This window comes from Tubulanus polymorphus, chromosome 2 (genome assembly GCF_964204645.1).
Source record: "Tubulanus polymorphus chromosome 2, tnTubPoly1.2, whole genome shotgun sequence".
Lineage (NCBI taxonomy): Eukaryota > Metazoa > Nemertea > Palaeonemertea > Tubulaniformes > Tubulanidae > Tubulanus > Tubulanus polymorphus.
In genome coordinates, this window is record NC_134026.1 from 26,332,014 (window position 1) to 26,355,682 (window position 23,669).

Below are 23,669 nucleotides of genomic sequence, written 5' to 3' on the forward strand. Positions count from 1 at the left end.
CATTAGAGAATGGAAGAATTGGTCACTTAAATCAATGGTCTCATATTATCATAGCTGCTGGGTCACTCATCATTGTCAGATGGCCATCCATTGAATATTGTCGTTAGTCACTACAGCTAAAACGTCACCACACTGAATAAGATTCCAAACTAGTTTGTTGCTCCTCAAGTTTAGTGGTTAGCACATCACACCCGCTAGAATGCTAAAGGTCCAAGAAGTTATTCGAGAACTGGCCTTGAAGGTTCCTGGCTATGGGACTAGTAACGCCTTTGTAGACAAGGTTATCAATATTGTCGAAACATCCTTCTATCATAGATTTGTGAATTCCCACCAATGACAATGAAACAAATAAAATCAAGCCAATTTTATTTTTAATTCGGTCAGCATAAAAAGCATGTGTACTTAAAATAGGCAAATATGTTACAATGGATGGCAGTGTTCTAAATGTAAATTTCCAAAACCATCAAAGAGGAATAGAGCTCAGTCAGAGACGAAATAAGGAATAGAAAAAGTCACTTTGTGACACATAAAAACAATCTATGTTATGCCTATGGCAGAAAATGTACATGCCTGCATCCATTGTACTTGAAGTAAATTATGAAATATCGCTCTCGATCTATGAACTACCGTATGCTCATTTTACTTAATAGGAAAGAAGTTGATTTGTCTCTGACTTCATAATTTTACAATTCTGCTCATCAATAATTGAATTACCGTAGTATGCTCATAATCAACAACGCAATATGCAGATCTTCACTCAAATCACCGTAACAATAGTGCTACATGTTCCTAATATATAAATTCCTAATTTACAATTATATCTTGTTGAAAAGTATGAATAACTACATCATATGTGAATCCATGATAAATATAGAGTTGGTACTGATAAATTAATGTGGCTTTTCCAGTGAATTACAAGACGCTCCGAAGATTACAAATAAACATTATCGACACTTTTTCTCCATTTATACAACAAAAACTTTTATTATTTCAAGTAATTAACTACTGATAACTATACGTGAGCAATTAAAACAACAGTTTCCTGTAAATAATCTTAAATACCGAATTACAAAATGTGCTGTTCTTGAAATGAATCTTTCACTTACTTAATACCCTAAATAAACTCCAGTGTGGGCAAAATAATTAACTACACGCACAAAATAAATCAATAAACTTATAAATAGATTCAACAAAATATTGTTACTTATTTAAGAATGTATAATTTAGCAAGTATTGAAGAGGAGTACCGGTACTGTCCAATGAAAGGTAGGGCTATACCAATTGGTTACAATGATTTGGGAATGCTAATACACAGTTTGACTAACGGTACATTAGAATCAAGATTAACAAGTATCATTATGAAAACAATGAGACAAAATTCCACATGTGTGTATATGATGGCCATTTGTTTTATCATAAAAATGCAGAAAAGCACATTTTTTACATTGCTGTTGAGGCTGTTAACTAAGAATTAGTGTAAGACTACTGACAGTATATTCCCAGGAAATTCTTTCTAAATATTCATTTTATATTCAGTTATTTGAAAAGCGCTTCATGCAATTTAATAAGCACCGTTGACCAAGGCATCATTGATTTATGTGTATTTTTGAAGCTAATCATTGCGAAATTACACTGCCTTCTTCTAAAGCATAGTTTTCAACGAGAATGAATCTATATACATAGTGCACATATATGGATAAAACATCCTCCTATTCATACAGAAAAATGTTCCATCAATTTCAAATGAAGGAAATGGGTTAATGGATAGTTTTAGCATCAAAAACATGCATGAATGATTTGTATTCTTGTCAGAATGAAATACTGCAGACATCAAATCAACACTGCTTCCAGTTCTGATAGAATATCACTGAACAGAATGAAATCCCTATCTACATAACTTAGATCATACATGACATCATTTCTTCAGATCCATGACCCTTCTGAAAATTTAATTTCTGGAAAACTATGAATCTACCCCAACAGAGGAAATACTGTTGTGCCCACAGCACGATTCATATCATTACAACACTGGTGCTTTTAAGAATACTAGTTATAGGCTTATACCCGCGACATTTCTTAAGATTACTTACAGCCAAGTGGAGTAGAATTCAGCCGTGAAACTAGGTTCCACGATAAGCAAGAAACCAACTAAATCGTTTTCAAAGAATCTTAGGCATTCATACATTCCGAATCTGCTCACACACAGCAATCAATCAGCGAAAAAAAATATGCGTAACTAGTTACCATACCTTATAAAAACCATGAAATCGTACTGAGAGTACTGGCTATCGAATTGAATATCACAGATTATTCAGCAAACGAAAAGGCGAAATATATAAGAATTGCATCAAAAATGGCACTTCCTAATTCATTGTTATCATCATACCGTCATGAACAAAGGTAAATGAATCTCTAGTCAAGAGATGCACAGAATACAATTCATAGAAACAAAGATAGCATCATTTCTGGCATACATTTTATTTTCTTTTGAAAGCAATTTATTCAATCATTGCAAAATGTTTTCGCATTTTTCTATTGGTAAGGATATTGGATGTTCAAATTATGACAATTCAGAAATGCAGTTTTGTATAAAATGCAGTGCAGGTTTGAATAAATAATTATTACTATAGCCACTTACTCTCGGTACAATTTATATTGTCCTCGAAAATCAGCTGATTTTCTAATCAGTTAAACGAAAAATGACAGTCTACTGCCTTCCATTTTTATAATTATCAATTAGACAATTATCACTTACTTATGAAGACGAATGCCATGAAGAATTGCACTAATATAAGTCAGATTTATAGATATATACCCTTCCCATCAAAATCGGGACAAGCAAAAGCGTAGTTATATTAGTGTAAGATGCATGTATCAATTAGCACTATTCCCATATTGAATGAATGAATGCAATTATAAGCTCAGAATGGCACATTTTTTATGCATTACAGTATATAATTTCATTTACATTAATTTTTTTATGTATGATTTTCTTCATTTTATTACATACGCACATCTAGCTATTGTTATTATTATTCAATATTATTAGTATTATTATTATTATCATCTATACAAACCACACGCTAACATGCGCTGGTGATATGCCAAGTTATCATTTGGTTCCCATACTCGATCACAGAAGTTATCAGATATCCAGACCACACATAATGATCAGTTTTGATCAGGGTGTTTTAAAAGCAGTCTATAGCAATTCTAACACAAACTCCACAAAATACAATTACACTGTTTGATAAGCCAATTAAATACTATCTGAAGCTGGAGTGAGCAGTTAACTACTTACACATCCAGATAAAAACAGCTAGTTAATTGTGACACTTTAAATTTCCACTCATACCATAGATATACATTATGTGTATCGTTCAAATGTGATGAATGCAGGGCTTGGCAGCTGATATTCCTCTTGTACCGGTCCAACTAGTTACTTGACCTGTATTTACGCAGGGTACTGCTAACAGGTAAGCTCAAGACATTACTAGCTTATGATATCCTAACACGTAAATCTCGTAGCACTCATATCTATCATCTAATGGCACATGAAACGCTGCCGATTCACAAACAAGTATGTGCCTGTTGTTATACACACAATCTCAGGATGGATGTTACAACATTTAAATTTCTCGCTAACGTCTACATTTACAAAAATCTGTCTTATCGTTTTTTCTTAATACAAATTTTTCACTGATAGATACAAACCCATGTTTAACAATGACTGAAAAAGGTTGAACTATCAATGTCATGGGTGTAAAAAAGCGGACATATTATCGTAATTAGGAGATCACATATTTATTTCTTTTACAAATATCATATGCCATTGTGTGTACATCTGGCTAGTAAGTGTACGAGAACCATTTTCCCTGTTAGGTTCAAACAGCATTAGACGCGTACAACAGTAATGTACCGCATTGTCATCCATCAAAAATGAGCCGCATAGGGGGAGTAATTACACATAATTCATATGAACAGTAGTATGTGATTTGAATCAGACACATCTAAGAACGGTATTAAGTGATTGTTGCATGGTAAGCATTAAGAGAACAACACACAGTACATTATAAGTTCTCCAGGGTATGCGAGCTCAATTTTCTTTTCTCTTGTTCTCAACAATATTGACTAGTAAAGTTCAACGCGCTTCTTCAAATCATTACGCCGCCATTCTGCCATACGATAGAATTCCTCGCGATTCATGTTGAAAATCTTTTCAAAATCCTCTTTGGTCAAATATTTCTGCAAAACGTGGATAAAGTTAAAATGGCAAAGACTGCAGGTATGTATTTCAAGTAAAAGGTCAATAAAATTTGTCGTGTTATATACCTCTAAACAATTTCTATCAACATCCTTCGGTAATTCTTTTGTAACCTTAATGTCTTCATAGGAATACGCCTAAAAAATAATAAAATGCGTTAATGTTTAACCTATAATTGAAACTACCAGAAGCATGGTGATAAACAGCACAAGTTAAGCATGCAAAGCTCGCCATTCATGCATTGCAATAGATTTTTAGTCCCCATTATAGTTCTTGTATCAATCAGGAAAAGTTTTAGATCAGCCCAACTACCTTAATAGTCTATGGATATCCTTCATGACTCATAGTAGTACCAGACTGAAGCGTTACTGACAAAAAATTACCTTATGTGGTTCCGCGTTCATATTCGGAAGGGACCGCCGGAAAAATATACTTGTAGGAGTATGATTTAGCACCTCTGAATAGTGGGCTCCATGATAACGCCCACCACCTCGTATAATATAATCTGTCGTCTGTAGGGAGAGAACAAGCAGTTATTGAAACACAGGCTAGCAATTAAAACACTGGCTAAAAGCTTGACTCCGTCATCAAACAAACTTAAAAATCAGCATGTATCAAATAGGAACATGCATTAATTGAATATTTTACAAAACCGAACGTATGTTTAACTGAATAGAGACACTAGACTGATGACACTACATAATCTGGGTGATGAATTACACATATAGCATTGAAAACAGTGACAGTAACAAAATAATTTGAAATCAGACTCAATATCGACCAAACAATTAGTAATGATTATTTCAAAGTTCCATCTTTCAATCGAAATGAATGAAATAAACATGCAATATTCCACATCCGCCCTTTCAAATCATATGTTTTCAAAGATCTCAACACTTACTCGTAAACTTCCATCCCCATCCATTGATGTGCTTGATGCATTATCTGTAAAATTCAAGATTTCAAAATATTTTCATTTCCAAGCGGCATTTAAATTTGCAAGTAAAGAATTTTGAAAAGTGGGTTATCTTCTCACATGGTGTATGCCTCATTTGGACCCTTTCGCCACCATTATTCACACCCTCATACTCTCCCTGCAATTACAAATTACCAACACTGTTACAATACCATAAATCAAGAGATGGTGCATTAGGTCTTATGAGTTATGACACTTACTAAACTGACACCAGCTCGAGCAGAGCCTGGTAAACTAGCTGATTTCGCCGCTAATCCAAACGTGTATCCTGGCTTCGCTACTAAAAACAGAATTCAAGACAAAAAGGCTCATAGCATGTTTAAATAATGGCTGCAATCTACGGACTCTTAGAATTATGCAAAATATATGCAATCTTACAATTTACACCAAAACCCAATTTTAAACCCTAAACATACAATATACACAGTATTAGGTAATAGCTGACAAGTTAGGATGTAGAAAAAAGCTATAAAACTGTAAGAATATCACCAATGGACCTGAAATATGAATACCAGCATCATCATTAAAAGCATGCTCTACTGCGGCATTCACACAAGTTTTTCTGTATGATACTATTTTACTCTGGCATATTTATTCAGCATCACATAAGTAATGGTACTTCTTAAACCCCAGAATCTTGTGTGAACAACGCTTAAATCATCTCATCTTGTTTGAAACAAGATGAGATTTGAAACTACTGTATTCTATTGCAAATGGTTATTCATCCCATGCTTATCTCATCTCATCACCAAACTTTTCACCCAGCCATCATCAATGTGCATCATGGATGAAAACATGCACAATAATTTCACTTCTTTTCATTTAATTGATGTTAATCCAGAAAGTGCGATGAACAACTAGAAATTATCTGCGCTTTATTACATGAGATATTTTCAAAGAAAAGATCTCTCAGTTTGCAAACTACTGGTTAGTACTAGACTACTGTAGACACGTAAAAAAATACTGATTATTGACATGCTTTCATTGACAGCAACGATCGCTCTGTTTAGATAGTTAATGAATAACGGAACTTTGTTTGAGCAAGCTTCCTGATGGCTGGGTAATCAATGAAATAAAATCAAATACCACGGGTTTCCTTGAATCTTGGAGACATTGGTGGACGGCCATCATCTGTAAGAAGGGGCACAGTTGACAAAAACATATATAACAATATAACGTCAATAATATAAAATCATGACCAAACATGACTAAATCACTCAATCTTTGAATCTTCGTGATCGGAACAATGCCCAATAAAAACAGAGGTAATTAAATTATGAATGAAAAAATTCTATTCATGAAAACCAAAAATCAATCGACATTAGGCAATAAAATCGGTACTCAAGACTGTATATGATTACAATACATTGACGTCTTATTCAACCTAAATTCATGAATGCATTGAAATAGGAACTGTTGACATTTATGCAATGATATTCATGAACTTTTGGCAAAATACCAGAAAACCAATTGAGTTGACACAGAAGTTCTAAAAAATCAAACCCATTCAGAATGGTATATAAGCTACCACTGAACATGTCTTATCCATGATTAACCAGTTGTAAAAAAGCAAACAATTAAAAAAACTGAAACTCAGACAATCTTTAAATCTAAAATGAAGCATAATGCCTATCATAATACGGTCAAAAATAAAAGCTGCTGTTCTTAATAATTCTCAAAGAAATTTTCATTTGAGAATTATTAAGTACCGTAAAGGAATCGAGCAAACGTTTTAAAACTGAACTCAAGCGAAGCAGATATCTTTTTTAGACTGACTCGAGAACAGAGAACTAACACACTACTCATCGACATATGACTACAGATGCAAGAATGATAAAGAAAAAACATTCATTATAGAATTCATTAGAAATAACCTTTCACCTTTTAAAAAGAAAATGTTTCTACTAGAATCATGCATTTAGATAAACTACGATAATATTTAACAAGATAGATTGTAGCACACTTAGATGACATAGTTCGTGTTTGATTCATCAGGATGCTTAACATTGTTTCCTCAACCAAAAAGAGCGCAAGTGAATAAATTGGCATTTCATTTTACTCGATGTCAGGAAGAAGTTAGCTAACGAATAAACGAAACAACATAAAATACATAATTCGCAAAGCAATAAATGAGCAGCTTTTTAGCTACCAGTTGGTCGTTTCATTAGACACACATATCTCATATGCAAATTCACTCCCTATTACATGCATATCTAAGCAACCAGTAGAGGACTACTCATGGCAGCATGTTTTATTATATTATTGCAATGCGAGGATTACGAGGTTTTACCTGGCATGTGATATTTGATACTGCTTCCTGAGTGAGCATGACGTAAAGAAGAAGCGTAGAGTGACGACGCGGAGCCTTGAAAGCAACAAAAATCTTCGCTACAGTTCATTACACGCACACGCACCGACTAATACCAACTGATGATACGTACATTAAACAAAATTATTACTAAACTACATTAAAAATTTCAGAAAATATGCTGTATGCATTAATAAAGCCCGGAATATTCACACTTTAGTAGCTGGTATAGTTTGTAACTAAAAACATAAAAGCATACCAAGCCGTGTAGCTTTAAACTGGGAATAAATAAATAATTGTTTTTCTGGACGAAGGACCTAGATACTGTTCGATTGCTATACTAGAATACCAGATCGGCATTCATTGCATCGTGGATTGAGTATTTCTGTTGAATTTTCTTTGAAAATTTTTATAGGCAAGAGAAAGGCGCGTTGTAGCTTTGTTAAATTGAGGTTTATACGCTTTCAGTTACATTAGGATATAGTCTCTTGTATCTTAAGGTATATATATATATATATATATATATCTATATATGATTAACAAGAGCTGAAACTGTGGCTCAGAAAGAAGCATCGTCACAGTGACACTCACTTGATTCTGATTGACATATTCGAACGCGACGTTTTCGACGATCTTTGACAAGAACAAGAATCAATAATGATTAAACAGGAAAAAAAACTGGGTATCGTAAAGGTGACAATGATCAGGTGCTCAGACTCGCATCGGAATCCAGAAATCCTAACATTATCACCGCAGTCATAAAACAAAAACTTTAAACCCAAACGTAACAAATACACACACGCATACACGCACATAATGAAAAGCTACATTTACAAAGAAAATCGTTTTCCAGCAAATTATGCAAGAAGGCAGATCTTAATGTCAACTAATTCCAAAATCTAGAAATTTTCATTAGCGGTCTCATAAATAATCAACACGAGCAAAAAATAATGATGATTTTCAGTTTATTCCATGCGGTAACATGGCGTAATATTTTGGCAATCATGTCGAGGAAGCATTCGGCTATTGCTCTGCTGATTTATGATGATGAATGAACTCACCAGGATATCCGGGTAAAGTTGCAGATCTATCTTTATGTAAAACATTGTCGTCGTAACTTGAACGTTGTCGATCTCTGTCCCTAGAAGGCGCTGAAATAATCATCCAATCACCGATGATTAAACGCATTCATGATTCAATATGGTTTTCATGATTTCATCATAGGAAATATATCGATCGAGATCGTTGTTTTGTTTCAGACAAAATACGTATGTTTAATATTGAATAAAATGAAGGGAAATATTAAGCGAAAGGACACTGCAGCAGGGAATGATCTGTTTTTCACTATGAAAAATGAACAAATTCAAATTCATTATCTAGTTTCGTGGATTAAGATCAAAAGCAATAAGCCAGACCTGCAGGCAGAAAGGTTGGGAGCTTCTAGAGACATGAATTAACACTTACATGCGAAAATTGGTGAATCATATCTAGTTTTATATTCTGGTTCATGATCCGCAGATGGAGTGCGCGATGCTCTCCACGGATCTAACGGAGGTGACTTCGAGCGTTTCTTCTTTTTCTTCTCTTCTAAATCTCGTAGTATTACTTGACTTATTCCAGATTTGTTATATTTGGAAATCTCTTCGATTTCTCTCTGAATTTTGGGATCGTCTTCGAAAACGCCTTCGTCTTCTTCATCATCATCTTCATTTCCAATTTTGGTGTTCAGTTTATTTCGCACTGCAAATTCAGATATGGAATCAGTGAACTCATAACTAAAAGAAGTCCATATTCTCATCAGACGAACATGATATCAAATTTCCTGCGCACTCGATCAGGCCAGTCTTGAGGTAGATTTGTTGATGTTTACATGATCATTTATGCTTAAATCAAGTGGGAGAGAAAGCTATTAATTTGGACGGGTTAATTGAAGATTGATTGATAAGTACTTAATTCAGGCAAGATGCAAGCGGACGAAGGTGGACCTGGCCAATCATCGCGTTCAATGCGCTTCTGTTCATCAGGTTCAGGCTCATGGCCATCTGGATAAGTGGATAATTTTATTGGTTCTTCTTTATTCATAGGTGTCGGTGACTTCCCACGAGGTGGCGCTTCATTAGCTGACAACAAAAAATACAGTTTTAAATCAATACTTTTGCCAAATTCTAAATCAATACTTTTGCCAAATTCTATTTCATTTTCATCATCATCATTAGATTGAAGCTGAATTTTAATAAGCTTTAATCAGTTTGTTCAATTGGTAACCTTTTTCAACGAAATTTAACATTAACAGCACACAGTGACAGACAATCTATGAGAAAAAAACTGAACGCAAAAAACTGGAAGAACAACAAGCCACTGAAGTGATATAAAGTTTTGTCATAATTTGAATAAAATTAATTTATATAAAAAGTGTGATCGCAAGTGCATGTGTTCTTATGTACAGTGAAGTGTGCTATCAGAGGAATATACAGTAAGGACTTAATATGAAAAAATCTATGAAAACCCATGACACACCATTTCATCAATTTTATACGAATAAACGTCAAGATGGAATGCCATCATTTTCGGAATTGGTAATTTTGTCTGTTTGTGTTCAGGGTTCAGGATAAAGACTAAATCATAGATGAACTTTTATACGGAATTCAGAGAGGTAAGGCCAAGATGAAGCTTGACTGAACCTATCTGAATAATGTAGGACAGAGTGAAAAAAAATAGTTTGCTTAACCCACAAAAACCAATTACATAACAATAAAAATATATTTCAGGAATTTGAAAATTGTTTGACGAAGGGATGAAAAGCAATACATAGAATACAATCAGAAAATTGAACTAAACTACAGTTGGCACACATATATCTGCTGGGCTGCCTGGAGAGTGAATGAATTAGAGTCAAGTTGTGTGTGCGTTTTGTGAAGGAATTTTACTACTGTTAACCAAAGTCTCAACCACAACCCTATTTGAAGTTATCGATTCGCCACATTTGGATTCATTATTTGCATTATCTGTTCTTTATTTACTTGCATAGACTAAAAAATCTATTCTTTCTGTATGACATACCCCACTGAATGAGGTCTTGAAAAGCTTTTTGCCTTGACCTCATGGTACTTAAAGGCAAGTTAAACATTTTAAAGTTAAAATGCAACAAAAAATATGAGAGAGTAAAGAATGTATAAAGTGCAGAAGCACTGAACTTATTGAACTAATAATGAAGACTGATTAGAGGCTAAAATCTGTAGTCAATGTAGACGTAAATTTTCATAAAAGCGAAGCTCTAAATTTTCACCTATTACGTGTAAAGCATTTGAACATAGAAAGCGAAATGTTTTCACTTCTCCAAAACATCGATGACTTAAAACCCAGCAGAATGATACAATAGTAGATACCTACCTAGAACCATCATGCCTGCATGACAGAAAAAAGAAAGCAAAAATCCACGCTATTAATCAGTGAAGAAATTACAGACAGGGCATAAACCTATCAATCAATTCATCAATACTCGTGAATGTTAGAGAAAATTAGAGAATTAATCATCAAAGTTAAATGCACATTACTTCTTACAGATCACATTGTATTATCATTTCTTCATTAGGAAAAAACCTCCACATAGATTATATTTTATCGTGTTCTTTTGATTTATCAGCACTTATGAGAAGCCAATAAGGAGCAGGATTAGGTACATCTTTATTTGGAATTGCAAAGGAAAGGGAAACGTGGCGGTTATGTTCATAGTGAAATAAGGATCCGATGACATCACTGAATCATGGACAGGAATCAGCCATATTATCTATACTCTTTCAAACTGCGATAAAAACCATAAAATTTAGGAGGATGCATTCTGATTCTTTGCCTTCAGTGATTGTATCATAATAGCACTGGTGATTTAGTGATTGGTATTCCCAAGATTATCCATACAATCAAGTGAAATATATCGCTATAGACATGCCTGAATTTGTTAGTAATCTAAGGAATGGACTGAAGTATCTGATTAGTCATTGAGGAATTATCGTGACTTATGCAATCATCGAATACATACTCTTTTTACCCCGTCGTCGGCCTAAAAAATTGAAGTACACAACACCCCATTTAGAGAAGATATACCGGTACCTATAGGCAAAAATACATGGAAGAGAATTGTGTTGGGCTCTGGAATCTTCTCAGTAGTTGTGCAAAGAATTAAAAAACAGTAATGACTCATATCTTAGTTGCTGGACGGTTTTTCTTATGGGAATGAAAGCCTTATCGGGATCCGAGATGCAACACTAAAGAAGCATTTCAACACCTAAAGTATGTAGAGAATATCTCCGTAATCAATGAGTACTTTTCCATTACTTTAGTAACATATTTCATCAATCATTACTGATATGATATTCCTTTACTATCATGCATCCCATATAGAATTCTGCCAATATAACAGCTGTAGGCCTATGTTCATCTCACCCGTGCATAGTTATAATTATGCAACTCTTCTCCCAGAGCTACTAAATTAATTTCACCCACAACAGCTTTGCAGCATTATTTAATTAATTGCTAGTTGGATTACTCGCGTTTAATCAGTAATCTGGCTATTAGTATCGTCTGTGCATTCTAAATGCTAACATTAGTTAGTGCTCGCTCCCAAAACATTACCCAAATGTGTACATCTTTGTTCCAAACACTGAGAGTTAAAAACATATTCCGGAATTGAGGAATTTTCATATTTACCTTTCTCCACGTGACCTGCAAGTACACAAAACAAAACAGGAGTAATCAACTGTTCTTCTTATGAAAGGCATTTCGTAAAAAAATTTTAAGTAAGGAGCAATAGTTGCACTCATAAAGCATTTAAAAACTCAAGTTAACAGCCAACAATGCATGTTTGCGTTTAATATATAACATCAGACACTGACAGAAGACTTAGTCTAAAACGCTAAGGAAGCCGGGAACTGTGAAGTAGCGAAAAGTAGCCTATTCTTGTTTGTAATAGGTAAATAGACAAGGGAAATCAAGGCCTATTTTATTTATTTAGTAACACACACAAAAATAGTTCCAGCTCTTGTCTGCCCTCTGTGTGAGAGTTTATACGCGCACAGTTTCTGCCAGAAATACCAAACATGAAGCGAGCATTAATCACAATGACGCCCTAGAGAGTGCAGATGATGAGTACATTAAATCAATAGAGGATGCTAATACTAATGGACATAAAACATTCCTGACCAATATTCATCCTATTTTGGCTGTAAAACATTTAAGTCACTGTAGTGGCAAGGTTCAAATGGGGAAATTTGTCGATGATTCCATATGAACTGGAATTAGGTCTGATCGGAACCAGCAATTCTCATTAATTACTACAAACCACTGATTTTTGATCGTTGTTGGAACAGTATTTATCTTATTATGAAGGTGGTTATTATATGTATCGAAACCATGACCTCGGATGATGAGGTAGATTTCATCCCTCAGTTGATTGCTGTAATTAACTAATAGGCCACCATGTGGCAATAATTCATATCGCGTATTATTTTTCATATCATGAGAATACGATCTAATGCATACCATATCTACTGATATATTGAGCGGTTAAATAATACCGGGTATGCGATGTATAAGATCTCACCAGGAAGCTGTTAGCTCCGCGGGGAGTGAAAAAATATATGTTCAACTGTTGTTTTTTGTATTTTCAACCGTTCGTTCGTGTTGTGATAGTTGTAAAAATTAGGAATTAAAAGTAAGCTCTTTCTAATAATAACCACCAATACTATCAGTGCTGAACACATAGAAAACTAACCTTTCTTTCCACCTGGGCATACATACGCCTGCCTGACCCTTGAGAAATGGAAGTTCTCTGAAAAATGAACATGGATTTTTTGTTATTTCGTGGGTCGAATGTTCAATAAATAAATCAAGGAAAATATTGTTTAGGTCTTCTTTTAATTACTTGGAGTACGGACCTGCGTCCGAGAATTCTGCAAAAATCATCAAATGAAAAAGGTAAAATTTTCCTTCCAAGAGGTTTTATGTGGAAAATACGCAAACCATTAAAAAAATTTTTTTTTCTGGTTTCGTTTCATTTAAAAATTCCTGAAAATTTTCATTCCCTTCGCCCTTTCATTTTTTTCTTGAAAAATCCGTACTCCAAGTAATCAATTAAAAAAAGGCCTTACCTGGTCTGTGGAAATGTGGAGATTTAGGTGGATTTGGTGCTGGCGATGAGCTACGTTTATACATGTCTCGTTTCTTTCTTCGTTCCGCTTCAGCGAGTTTCTTTTCTTCTTCTTTTTCAGCTTCCAGGTAACTTTTCGGGTACATCTTGCCAAAGTTGACATCATGCGAATCATGATCCGATTCCTAGAAAGGAAAATGAATTCTCGTGGAACTTAAAAAAACACGTTATCAAATTATGCGAACGCGTGAGCTTTAAAAAGATTGGATGAAGAACTTTATCGGTATGAAAAATAAAGGCAAATGTACGCAGCATTAATCAATAAACCACACACCAGAAATATAAAGAAATTCTTTGAATCTTTGAGTCAAGCACACTAGCAGAAGACTGCTGAGATTGATTGAAGTGTGTTCTTCCAATCCTCTTTAATCTCTATTTACATTCTCAGTTGTAACAGGATTACACCCACTGAGTACACAATATATTTGTTCTTTAACTCTTTACCTCTAGCAAGCGTATCAATCATGATTTCTTTATAAATCCACTTTTAACGCTTTTTGAGTAGCTGTTATTTTCGCGCATTTATTTCACTATTCAAGTCAAGTATGTATTTTATCTCAGTCATTTCATAAAAATGTCTTTCAAACCATATTTGATTTCATGCTATCAATCATTTCGATGAACGCACAGACAGTAGTACAATGACAAACAATAACCGATTACACAAAAATTGTCATACGTGTTTTTGAAAAAATTAGAACAGTCAACCCCTGGACAGGATCATGAATAATTTCTATTTCAACAAAATACACGCAAAATCATGAGCTGATACAATCCTAATACAGGGCAGGTTTGAATCTAGATACATCACGGCACTATATATCTCAGTACTCATGTACGATATGAAAGGCAAAGATCAACTAGCTAATAATAGATGAAACATGATGTTTATGTCTATGATGTCTATTAATGTCTATTGTGACAGGATTTGCCCAACGAAGAACCAGCCAGCGGATATAAACCTACTGCTGAGAGACTTCAAAGTGAAAGCCAACTGTCATAAATTAATCTTTCAACAAACATGGAGACAGCCATGTAATGCATTGTGAGGCTCATCAACTGATATCACTGTACTAACTCTAAATACGACAAGAATTTAAAATATCCATACTAAATACAAATGCGTGAAAAAAACTTTATCTACTCAATCTTTAATTGATTCAAATTTATTCAGGTAGTGCGAGTCAGACCGTGTAAGATAATCAGATCATTATGATTGTGTGTCAAGGATAAGACATCCTCGTTTAACTGATCTAAAAAATGTGCTTTCTTTAAAGCAGAGCGGAAAATAGACACCAGTAGATACCTCGTCTTATTTTTTACGCTCAATGCTCTGTGAGTAAGTGGACTCAGTCGGAAAACTAGCTATCAATCAAACGAAGCTAGAATATACTCTTCTGCATCAGTTGCGTCTGTACAGTTTGGTCGTCCGTCCACAATTTTATCACGGGTAATCTATACTAAAATCAATACATTCATCAATCACGAGGCATCGAGAAGTCGATCGAAAAGTCGATCTGATAAAGACCTTGATCAACTAGCCCAGTTCTGAGAACACTAAATGTATTACAAGGCAAAATGGAATTGTTATTTGAAATGGTTTTAATTATGGTCATCTAAAGATAATAAATATACTGTATATATACTTGATTGAAAATTAAGTCATTAATATGTGTCTTCAATATCCCCTCAATCTATTGACCTATGTTATAGATTGATCAGATATCTCAAATAGTCAATCTATTAATAGCTAGGACAAAGGCAACCAGTCATGTTCTCCATGCGTTGTCCCTTTTCTCACATCCATCTCACCAGCACTGGTGACAATGGTTACAGATGACATTACGAAGAGTATCTCACTCCGCTAGCTTTCTTAGTTCACATGTACCAGACACGATATGCAGATAGACAGCGACAGATAGATTCAATTATAATACAGAAATTGATCATTGACTCGAGTAGTCTCGTATTATAATGAAATGGACGTCGTATCAATAATTAGAGTCTGAGTCTGGAACAGCAACTATGACAGGGTGCTGTAATTTCATCACTGACTTCTTATGACATGTCTCAAGAAGTAGAGCACAGTTGGGTGGACTGTCGGAAACAGTGATAACAGAATTTCATTAGAATAGTATACATAATGTATGAACTCCGGGGCTGAACCGGTCAGCTATACCCTTAACAAATGACATCTCAGCAGGGAACTAGTAGAGACAGCAGACCAATACACAGCCTACACTACGGTATAACAGCTGGTTATAAAATAGAGCTACATTTGCCGTGGATAGACCAGCTGAAAGAATCAATAATCATCTCAAAACCTTCATGAATACTACATATACGTATATGCTAGGCAAATGATATTCAAATAATTATCACACATCGTCATAAATCAGATAGTGAAAGCTTCCATAAGAAATTTGTAGGAGGAAGCATGCTATTCATTGATAACAAAACATTTTCTGGTTGACCTAAGTTTTATGCGCTAACATTTATCTAAATGCCATTGCCGTAATACTTGAGGGTTCCGTAATGCATCGTAAGAGCAAATCCTCGCACCCTCATCCATCAAGGAGATCTTTGTACCGAGTACAAGAAACCAAAGCATTCTAAACCTGTCTCCAATTTAAGATTCTTCTGACTATGGCAAATCTATCCTTTCGAGCAAATTAGACAGGATTTGAATAGATCTTTCTGCAGTTAACATGCAAACATACGGAGGAGTGGAGAGTTTTATCAGCGTTGCACAAAAACTCATGAGACAAATGTTGATAATCTTCCAATATGCGTGCTGAGAGTATCACCAGAATAACGGCTTAAACACTAGATAGAATATCAATATACTGCACACTGTAGGTTGTCACCAAGAGTCGCCCTTCGGCAATATATAATACCAAGATCTACATACTGCAGAAAACATATACTTTTTATGTTTTATCAATAAACAGGCCACAAAATATCACATCGGTTCATAACATATCGACGTGAAAAATGACCATTGGTCAGCAATCAGCATCCCATAAATGATAGACTAAGAAATATCATCAGATAAAGACAAGTAATTTGAACCATTTATTTCCAATAACTCATAGCCATGATGCTAGACAGTATCGATGCCAGACACAGTCATCTATAAATGGCTCGAGAATTTATCAGATCATCAAATCTCAGTAACATAGAGCCGTATTTGATGAATGGTGACAGTAGTTCGACTACCATGGGATGTACACCAATTCCCTCATTTAAGATAAATCAGCTCAACCGGAAACATTTAACCAGTACGGACCTTTCAGACTGAGATTCTTAATTCCAAGAAAACGATAGTTGTACGCAGTAGATCAATGTCGATCAATTGAAATATAAGACCAACATTAACCCGATATTATGCGGGAAATAAATAACGGTTCTGCATTACATTTCTACATCTAATATTCGCTTTTTGAAAGGGAGCTAATTTACTGAAATGTGAAAAGATTTGCGATACCACTGAATTATGAAAGAGCGCAGCATTCAACTGGTAATGAATGCGCGCGGAATAACAAAAATCATCATTAGCTTTACCCAGTCAGCTTCTATCAGTCTGTGGCATAAAACTCGATACATATATTTTTCTGCACCAATGCAGTGAAAATATATGCTACTGGCATACCTGCATATTCTAATACGCCGGCATATACATATGGTACATTCACAATACAATAGGCAGTTCAACTACAGCTACAATGGGAGGCGTTTTAATCAAATTTTAGATATAATACGTATTCGCAGTTACTGAAATGGGTCTCGAGCAGAACGTCTCGCCGAGGCACTTCCCACCGATATACTCCCGTCCTCGCAACCCATAAAGAACTTTTTTGTGATGGTAGCCCGGATAAATAGCGCGCATAAAACGTGACTGAAATCACAACTAACTGGTAACAATACTGATGTATACCAAACACTAGCTTCATCAAATTCCATCTACTACTGACACTTGTATACAAAATACATTTACATCAATTCTGTAGGGTTTGAATTGGATTCAAATGGTCCGTAACAGACAATTTGATATAAAACATGTTTTTTCGCTTGAACTGATTAGGAAGTTGACTGTTCTTTTTTTTTTAATGCTGAAATAAAATCGCTGAAATAACATCGAGAAAGTTAAACATTGATACCAGTGAGGTTAATTTTTCATCATGCTGGATATGAGTGAAATGAGTTTTAAAACGGTGCTCATCTATTCTACAGATAGACACACATCGTGAGATGTACAATGATTCACAACAACCCACCGTTCTGCTCTGTCTGTGAAAACTGCTACTGGATGACCGTGAACCCATAGACGATGAACCGGGGCTTGGGGTTCTGTACTGCAACAACTAAAAACCAAAACCGAAAAGAACAAAATCATGCAGTTAAAAAATAGACGCTATAAGCCGCAAAAAGACAAGGTAATATAATAGCAAAAGACACCACATATTGATTTAAATAAGTTTTAACTAAAAATAGTGGTTAGATATAAATCACGAGTCTTCATTTTCTGGTCGAATGTTTGCATTATACACAAGTCAGAAAATGAGGTAAAATTGAAAATATTCTTAAAATCAATCGAAAAGCTTTTAGACATATTGGGTACCGTGAGCTGCATTTATTACTAATTAATGGTGCTTATGACGGCATTAATGAGGTATAATGTAGCACAAAAACTGAGGAAAATACAATTATTAAATCCTGCCAGAACCTTCAATAAATCGATAAATAATGGAAAAAACATGAATATATCCAAAATTAATTTCAATCTTATAAATGGTACGGATTAAGTCTAAAACAAATGAAATTTATAGCGAAGGGAAAACTTAATCTATATGTCAATGTACAGTCTCATTCTGTCGGAAATGTGCTTGAAGTAAAGCAAATGTTTCTGACAGCAAGTTTCAGTGTTATTAATGAAATATTTGCCAGATATTCTAATCATGTCGTATTAAGACACTATCGTGATTAATCTCCTGCAGTCAAATGTTCACTTCAGCTACCAAACCTAAGACACAATTCCAAATCTTGATAACATCAAGGTTTTTAACCCACAATTTCAAAATTATCCAATCAACATAGGTGTCTGCAGTCATGCCATTCAAAGAGTTTATACACTAAAAGCTTGACCAAGGTAAAAGATAATAAAATTTTACCGTATCCGGTGGTAGATCCATGATTAAAGCGACCAGACAGTGGTGAGCTCAAAATTTGGTTCTCTATTGCGGTACATGTATTGGTATGGGGTATAGGTGAGCGCAAATTGGTCCAGGAATGATATATGATTACACAAAATTGCACAATCACAAAGTATTGCCATCGTTTTATCTATTCACTTTAACCTACTTGAATTCAGTTTGTAAGCATCGTGTAACAAAAGCATTTAAAAAACCAACGGCTGATCATAACAAAAGATTTTAATTGATACGTTAGATCTAGGGTCAGCGCCATGATAGTTTTTTTGGAAAAGGATCCCGCATTCCGACTATAGAATTCAAGGTTCTATATAGGATTTGAGAGTCGAACAACATCTGAAACTAATTAAATAACGAAACAGATCCAAATATCTGAAATTCAGTCTCCTTCACTTTAAATACACATAAATCTTCTCTTCGCAAGCCTCGAATGCATATCACATCAGAGGTAATAATCACTAGTGACCATGTACTGCTATACAGAAGTACCGAAAGCCAATTAGTGCTGTTATACTATAATTACCTGACTAATGGAACAAATGTATGTACGTATATGAATGGACAGTATCAACTCATTAACAAAGCCTCAAAAGCTTTGATTTATTCCTGACGTATGAAGCAATAATAAGTAAGCGAAAATATTACATATCATCAACTGAAATTATACCTCTGATTATTATGTAAGACATGGTCCGAAGCCAGCTGAACTCATGACTGCAGAACAAATTCAAATCAATTCGTGACAAAAAAATTCGAAATACATAGACCAAATGTTATCAAATTACATTAGTGAACATAATAGCCTGACAGACTGGGACGAAAGCAGCAAAACTGTCCAAAACAACGCTAAGCAATGAAACGTCGCAATTTACAAATATCAAATGAAATAGGCACTGTACCGGAAATACTGACCTATGTAGTTTCTGTAAGGAATTGGTAGGATATTATCATGGTCCATGCAGAGGAAAACCAAAGACCATGGAAAATAAACCCTAATCCCATAAAATTGATAAACTATAGGGTTTGTATAATATACATAGCTTCTTACCTGATTTTCTGTAGGGGTGATAACCTCATCGTTCTGATCCACTCCATCTGCAACAGAAATATTATTATCATCAAGTAGTTAGATCTGAGCAATGAGATCCGATGCTATAGTTGCCATGTATTCAATCAGGTTGTCAAAATTTGCTCAAAGGTTTGGAAATGTTCATACTCAACACTCTTCTTAGTCATTAGTGCGAATTTGAACCGTTTAGTCATCAATTTCTCAAGGGTTTTTGCAAATGATTGGAAAAACTCACCTTGTCCATCGACATTTCGTCGAGGAGTGGAAGTTCTCAATACAGGGCGCGATACATGATTTTTTTCTCTGTGAGGGCTGCCTGGTGAATGTGGTGATTCTATCTGTTCCGCACAAGGTTTACAATAATAATCCGATCCACTAAATGACACTTTATCACCAGCATGGAATGATTTACTGCAATATAAAACATCTCACTTGTTTATCATCATATCATAGAAAGAGAGACCATAATGAAGAAGACGCTTTTAAAAAGGCCATTTTTCAAAATAACAATACAATATGCAACATCTGCAAGTCTATTTTGGGCATTTTTATGTGTAGAAACAGATGAATGTCTATTGCAAGTCGTCAAAGTGGAATGAATAATCGTGTGTGCGCCACATAGGCCTAGTAACACAAAGAAAGATACAGGACAAGCCAAACCTTACAAAGAGGAGACTGGTTAGGTTTATACTGATCAGGATGATTTTTAAATTCTTACGCAATCAGGCAATTGATGTCTGCAGCAAGTAAGCCATACACATCAAATATTATTACAAAATTGGCCATAAATAATCTGACAAATTATCCTACTACAACAACTCACTAAAGATATTTTATTTACGATGAACTAGAAAGAGGTGCGTAGTAGTCCCAATTGGCAATTACGCATATTACACCCTTAAGTTATTTATGATCCAATAATGTTCCTTTCCCCACTTAAGACGTAAGGTACCAGGCAGCAGGGAGTAAAAAATAATCAATAGATATCGAAAGAAATTAAGCCCGTAGTTTTATCAGATCGTTCTGAATAGCAGTGCGCAATAAAAACTTCAGTTGCACCCGCCCCCACATCATAATAGATCTCAATAGAACTAATACATATAGGTAGATTCTGTATGTAATTACTTATGTTTACACTTGGTACATGTTAACTACCAGGCACTCACTGAAGTAACAACATACCTGAATAACTGTGTAACCATTGGGAAATTCAATGCTCTTTTAAAAGGCATTAAGAATAAAATCTAAAATGCGCAGTTTCGGTCCTAATCTGCATAAGCGTTTCAAGATTCGAAACTTATTTTTCACTCACCTGCAGTTTTTACATTTGAAGCATTCTTGATGAAATGTATTTCCTAACGCAGTCACAACCTCTCCCTCTACGAATTTTCTACACACAAAACAACGTGTTCCAAACAACTTCTGATAGTCCGACGGACAGTAATATTTGCCATCTTTTAAAAAGAATTCTCCTTCGGATAGTTGCGTATTACATTCTGAAATTAGGGAGCATTAATCGTCCATTAAATATTTTCCGATTTCAACGAACACGATCATAAATTCCTTAAAACCAATTAGATATCTCATCTTCGAACAACAAATTGCTTTTAGATTATTTGTACAATCACCATGAGAAAAACTCTATACACAATTAACATGCCATTAATCGCACATATATCGAATTTGGAGCTCAGACAGTAATGGTTTGGTAAGCCTAGTCAGCAATGTTTTTTTCCCCTATAAATCTTTTCACTACTGAATAGATATGAAAATCAAGGTTGAATCAGCTTCCTTTAAAAGTGATGAAAATACAATCAGCTTGATGTTTCTGACAACATACCTTTACATTTAAAACAATCTGTATGGAAATATTTGTCTTCCAGTTTCAGAACTTCTCCTTTACATTTTTTGCCACAAATTTGGCAAGGAATTTTACCTATAAAATAGAAAAAAAGAATGGCTAAAAGGAAGGCTATTTACAATTTGTATGTGCTCTTTTGTCAACAATTTTTTCTATAACTAGTAGGCCTACTGGTTATTTCAGGGTCAATAAGGACAAGGTGAATTTGTAAAAGCTATTCTAAAAGCCAGTCTAATCGTGTTAATATTCAGCAAACAATTCGACAAAATGAAATAACGCTAAACAAATATATTAAGCTATAAAAGGAATTTCCAGGTGAACAGTTAACAATGCAGACACCACAATTAACACCGAGAATAGAACCTCTTTAAACAAATTGTACAATGGCTTTACATCTTTCATGTTTCAACTTAAAATAGTTGTAATATCTGGATTGTCTTTCCATGAATTTGAAATGCTACTTCAAATTTCATAAACTTTTGAATAATGGGCAGCAAATCAATGACCTCTCAATGGCCTAAATTCTAAATTCTAACCTTGTTGCAATTGTTGCACCAAGGACACAAGGAAAGATAAAATAAGTATGCATTCCATAAGCAACAGATTTAATTGCATACCAAACTGAACATTCCAAACCGTAGCACAGTGTGAGCAAATATTTGCCGTTTGATAGCGTTACTGTTACACACAGTTACTCATACAGTAGAGCCAGTATATTGATACTATAGTTGACATCTGTCAACTTACCGCTGGTTATACTTAAATCCAATGCATACAGTCATATGTTTGCGTATCACAGAGATGTTTACAAGACTGATGATCAATATTTTTACACGGCAATCATCAATAGCATTCATTTTGTGCTGCTACTCGTGTTTGTTGGAATAGATGCTACCTTAGTACCTACACTACTAACTATGTGTCTCCTAAGTATAGATTATTTCTGAATCAAAAACTAGATATACAACAAAATAGTTCAGTTATACATCATTCAAAAGAATATGAAAATACACGACACAAATTAATGAGAACCGATAATAGTGTCTCCTTAGTGTATTCTAAACTAGTAGGCTAGGGTAGGCCTATGTTTTTTTCAGTCTCATTTCTCTATCTGATTTGAAATAGTGTCAAAGAACATTACTAGAATTGATAATTGCCACGAGACATCATAAAATTATATTTTCGGCCATGTTGAATTTGCAATGCATTTTCTCTGTCTGGTCTGGCAGCCGGGGTCGGTGAGCAGTAGTGGTAATTGGATGCATCCAGTAGCATCACCCACCCAGCTCAATAAAAGACCAGATCAGGGGGTTACAACGAACAGAATGGGTAAATTAACCACAACCTGTTGTTTAAAACCCAAATTTGCGATTCTTGGATTACTAGACCGACTATGGATTCACAAATGTAAAAAATCGGAGTTCATTCACTCGTATGAAATCGGTTTCTTTTCGTACTTAGTTCGAATGAAACACCGCATCCAGACTCAGCTGACTGGCGCATCTTTGATTCACGGCTATTTATATCTGCTCACACAATAAACTACTCACCCATTTTGGCTTTTTATAATCCTTTTAATTCGTGTTCGTGTTTATAATCGCTCGTACAATAAATATCCACTAGCGTATAGATGTATGATCAGGAAACATAAGACATTTTCCACGTATAATTTTTCGAGACGCCTCACTTCCCTGAGGTCACCGGCCGACAGGAAGTAGCCTTGGCAGACTCGACCATTCTCGCTAAATAGGTAAAATATGTCATTCAATTCAATTTTTA

The 23,669-nt window shown here is 34.8% G+C and overlaps 1 protein-coding gene across 12 annotated transcripts; it reads right to left on the reverse strand.

The window, feature by feature from the left end:
• Positions 1-354: 354 nt before the first annotated feature.
• On the reverse strand, positions 355-23,602 carry LOC141899598 (actin-binding LIM protein 1-like). 12 transcript variants are annotated; one of them, XM_074785985.1, is made up of 22 exons: positions 23,441-23,602; positions 21,870-21,965; positions 21,342-21,525; positions 20,265-20,440; positions 20,009-20,055; positions 18,028-18,114; positions 13,692-13,875; positions 13,316-13,372; positions 12,253-12,267; positions 10,939-10,953; positions 9,498-9,668; positions 9,013-9,288; positions 8,610-8,699; positions 8,140-8,181; positions 7,531-7,605; positions 6,327-6,371; positions 5,441-5,520; positions 5,301-5,358; positions 5,166-5,209; positions 4,648-4,776; positions 4,333-4,401; positions 355-4,245 (listed from the first exon to the last, which is right to left on the reverse strand). In XM_074785985.1, exons 1-22 carry the CDS (start codon positions 23,442-23,444, stop codon positions 4,132-4,134), a joined length of 2,058 nt encoding a protein of 685 aa, XP_074642086.1. In that variant the 5' UTR covers positions 23,445-23,602; the 3' UTR covers positions 355-4,131. The 12 variants fall into 12 exon arrangements, with proteins under 12 accessions (XP_074642086.1, XP_074642092.1, XP_074642093.1 ...); XM_074785991.1 differs by lacking the exon at positions 18,028-18,114; XM_074785992.1 differs by lacking the exon at positions 8,140-8,181 and having other exon boundaries at positions 7,531-7,557.
• Between the last annotated feature and the right edge of the window lie 67 nt (positions 23,603-23,669).

Excerpts from the sequence above, each read along its gene's own strand:
- LOC141899598 (XM_074785985.1), bottom strand. Across the intron at positions 18,115-20,008 it reads TCACCCCTACAGAAAATCAG|TTGTTGCAGTACAGAACCCC; the intron begins GTAAGAAGCTAT and ends TTTGGTTTTTAG. Across the intron at positions 8,182-8,609 it reads AACTTTACCCGGATATCCTG|ATCGTCGAAAACGTCGCGTT; the intron begins GTGAGTTCATTC and ends TTCTTGTCAAAG.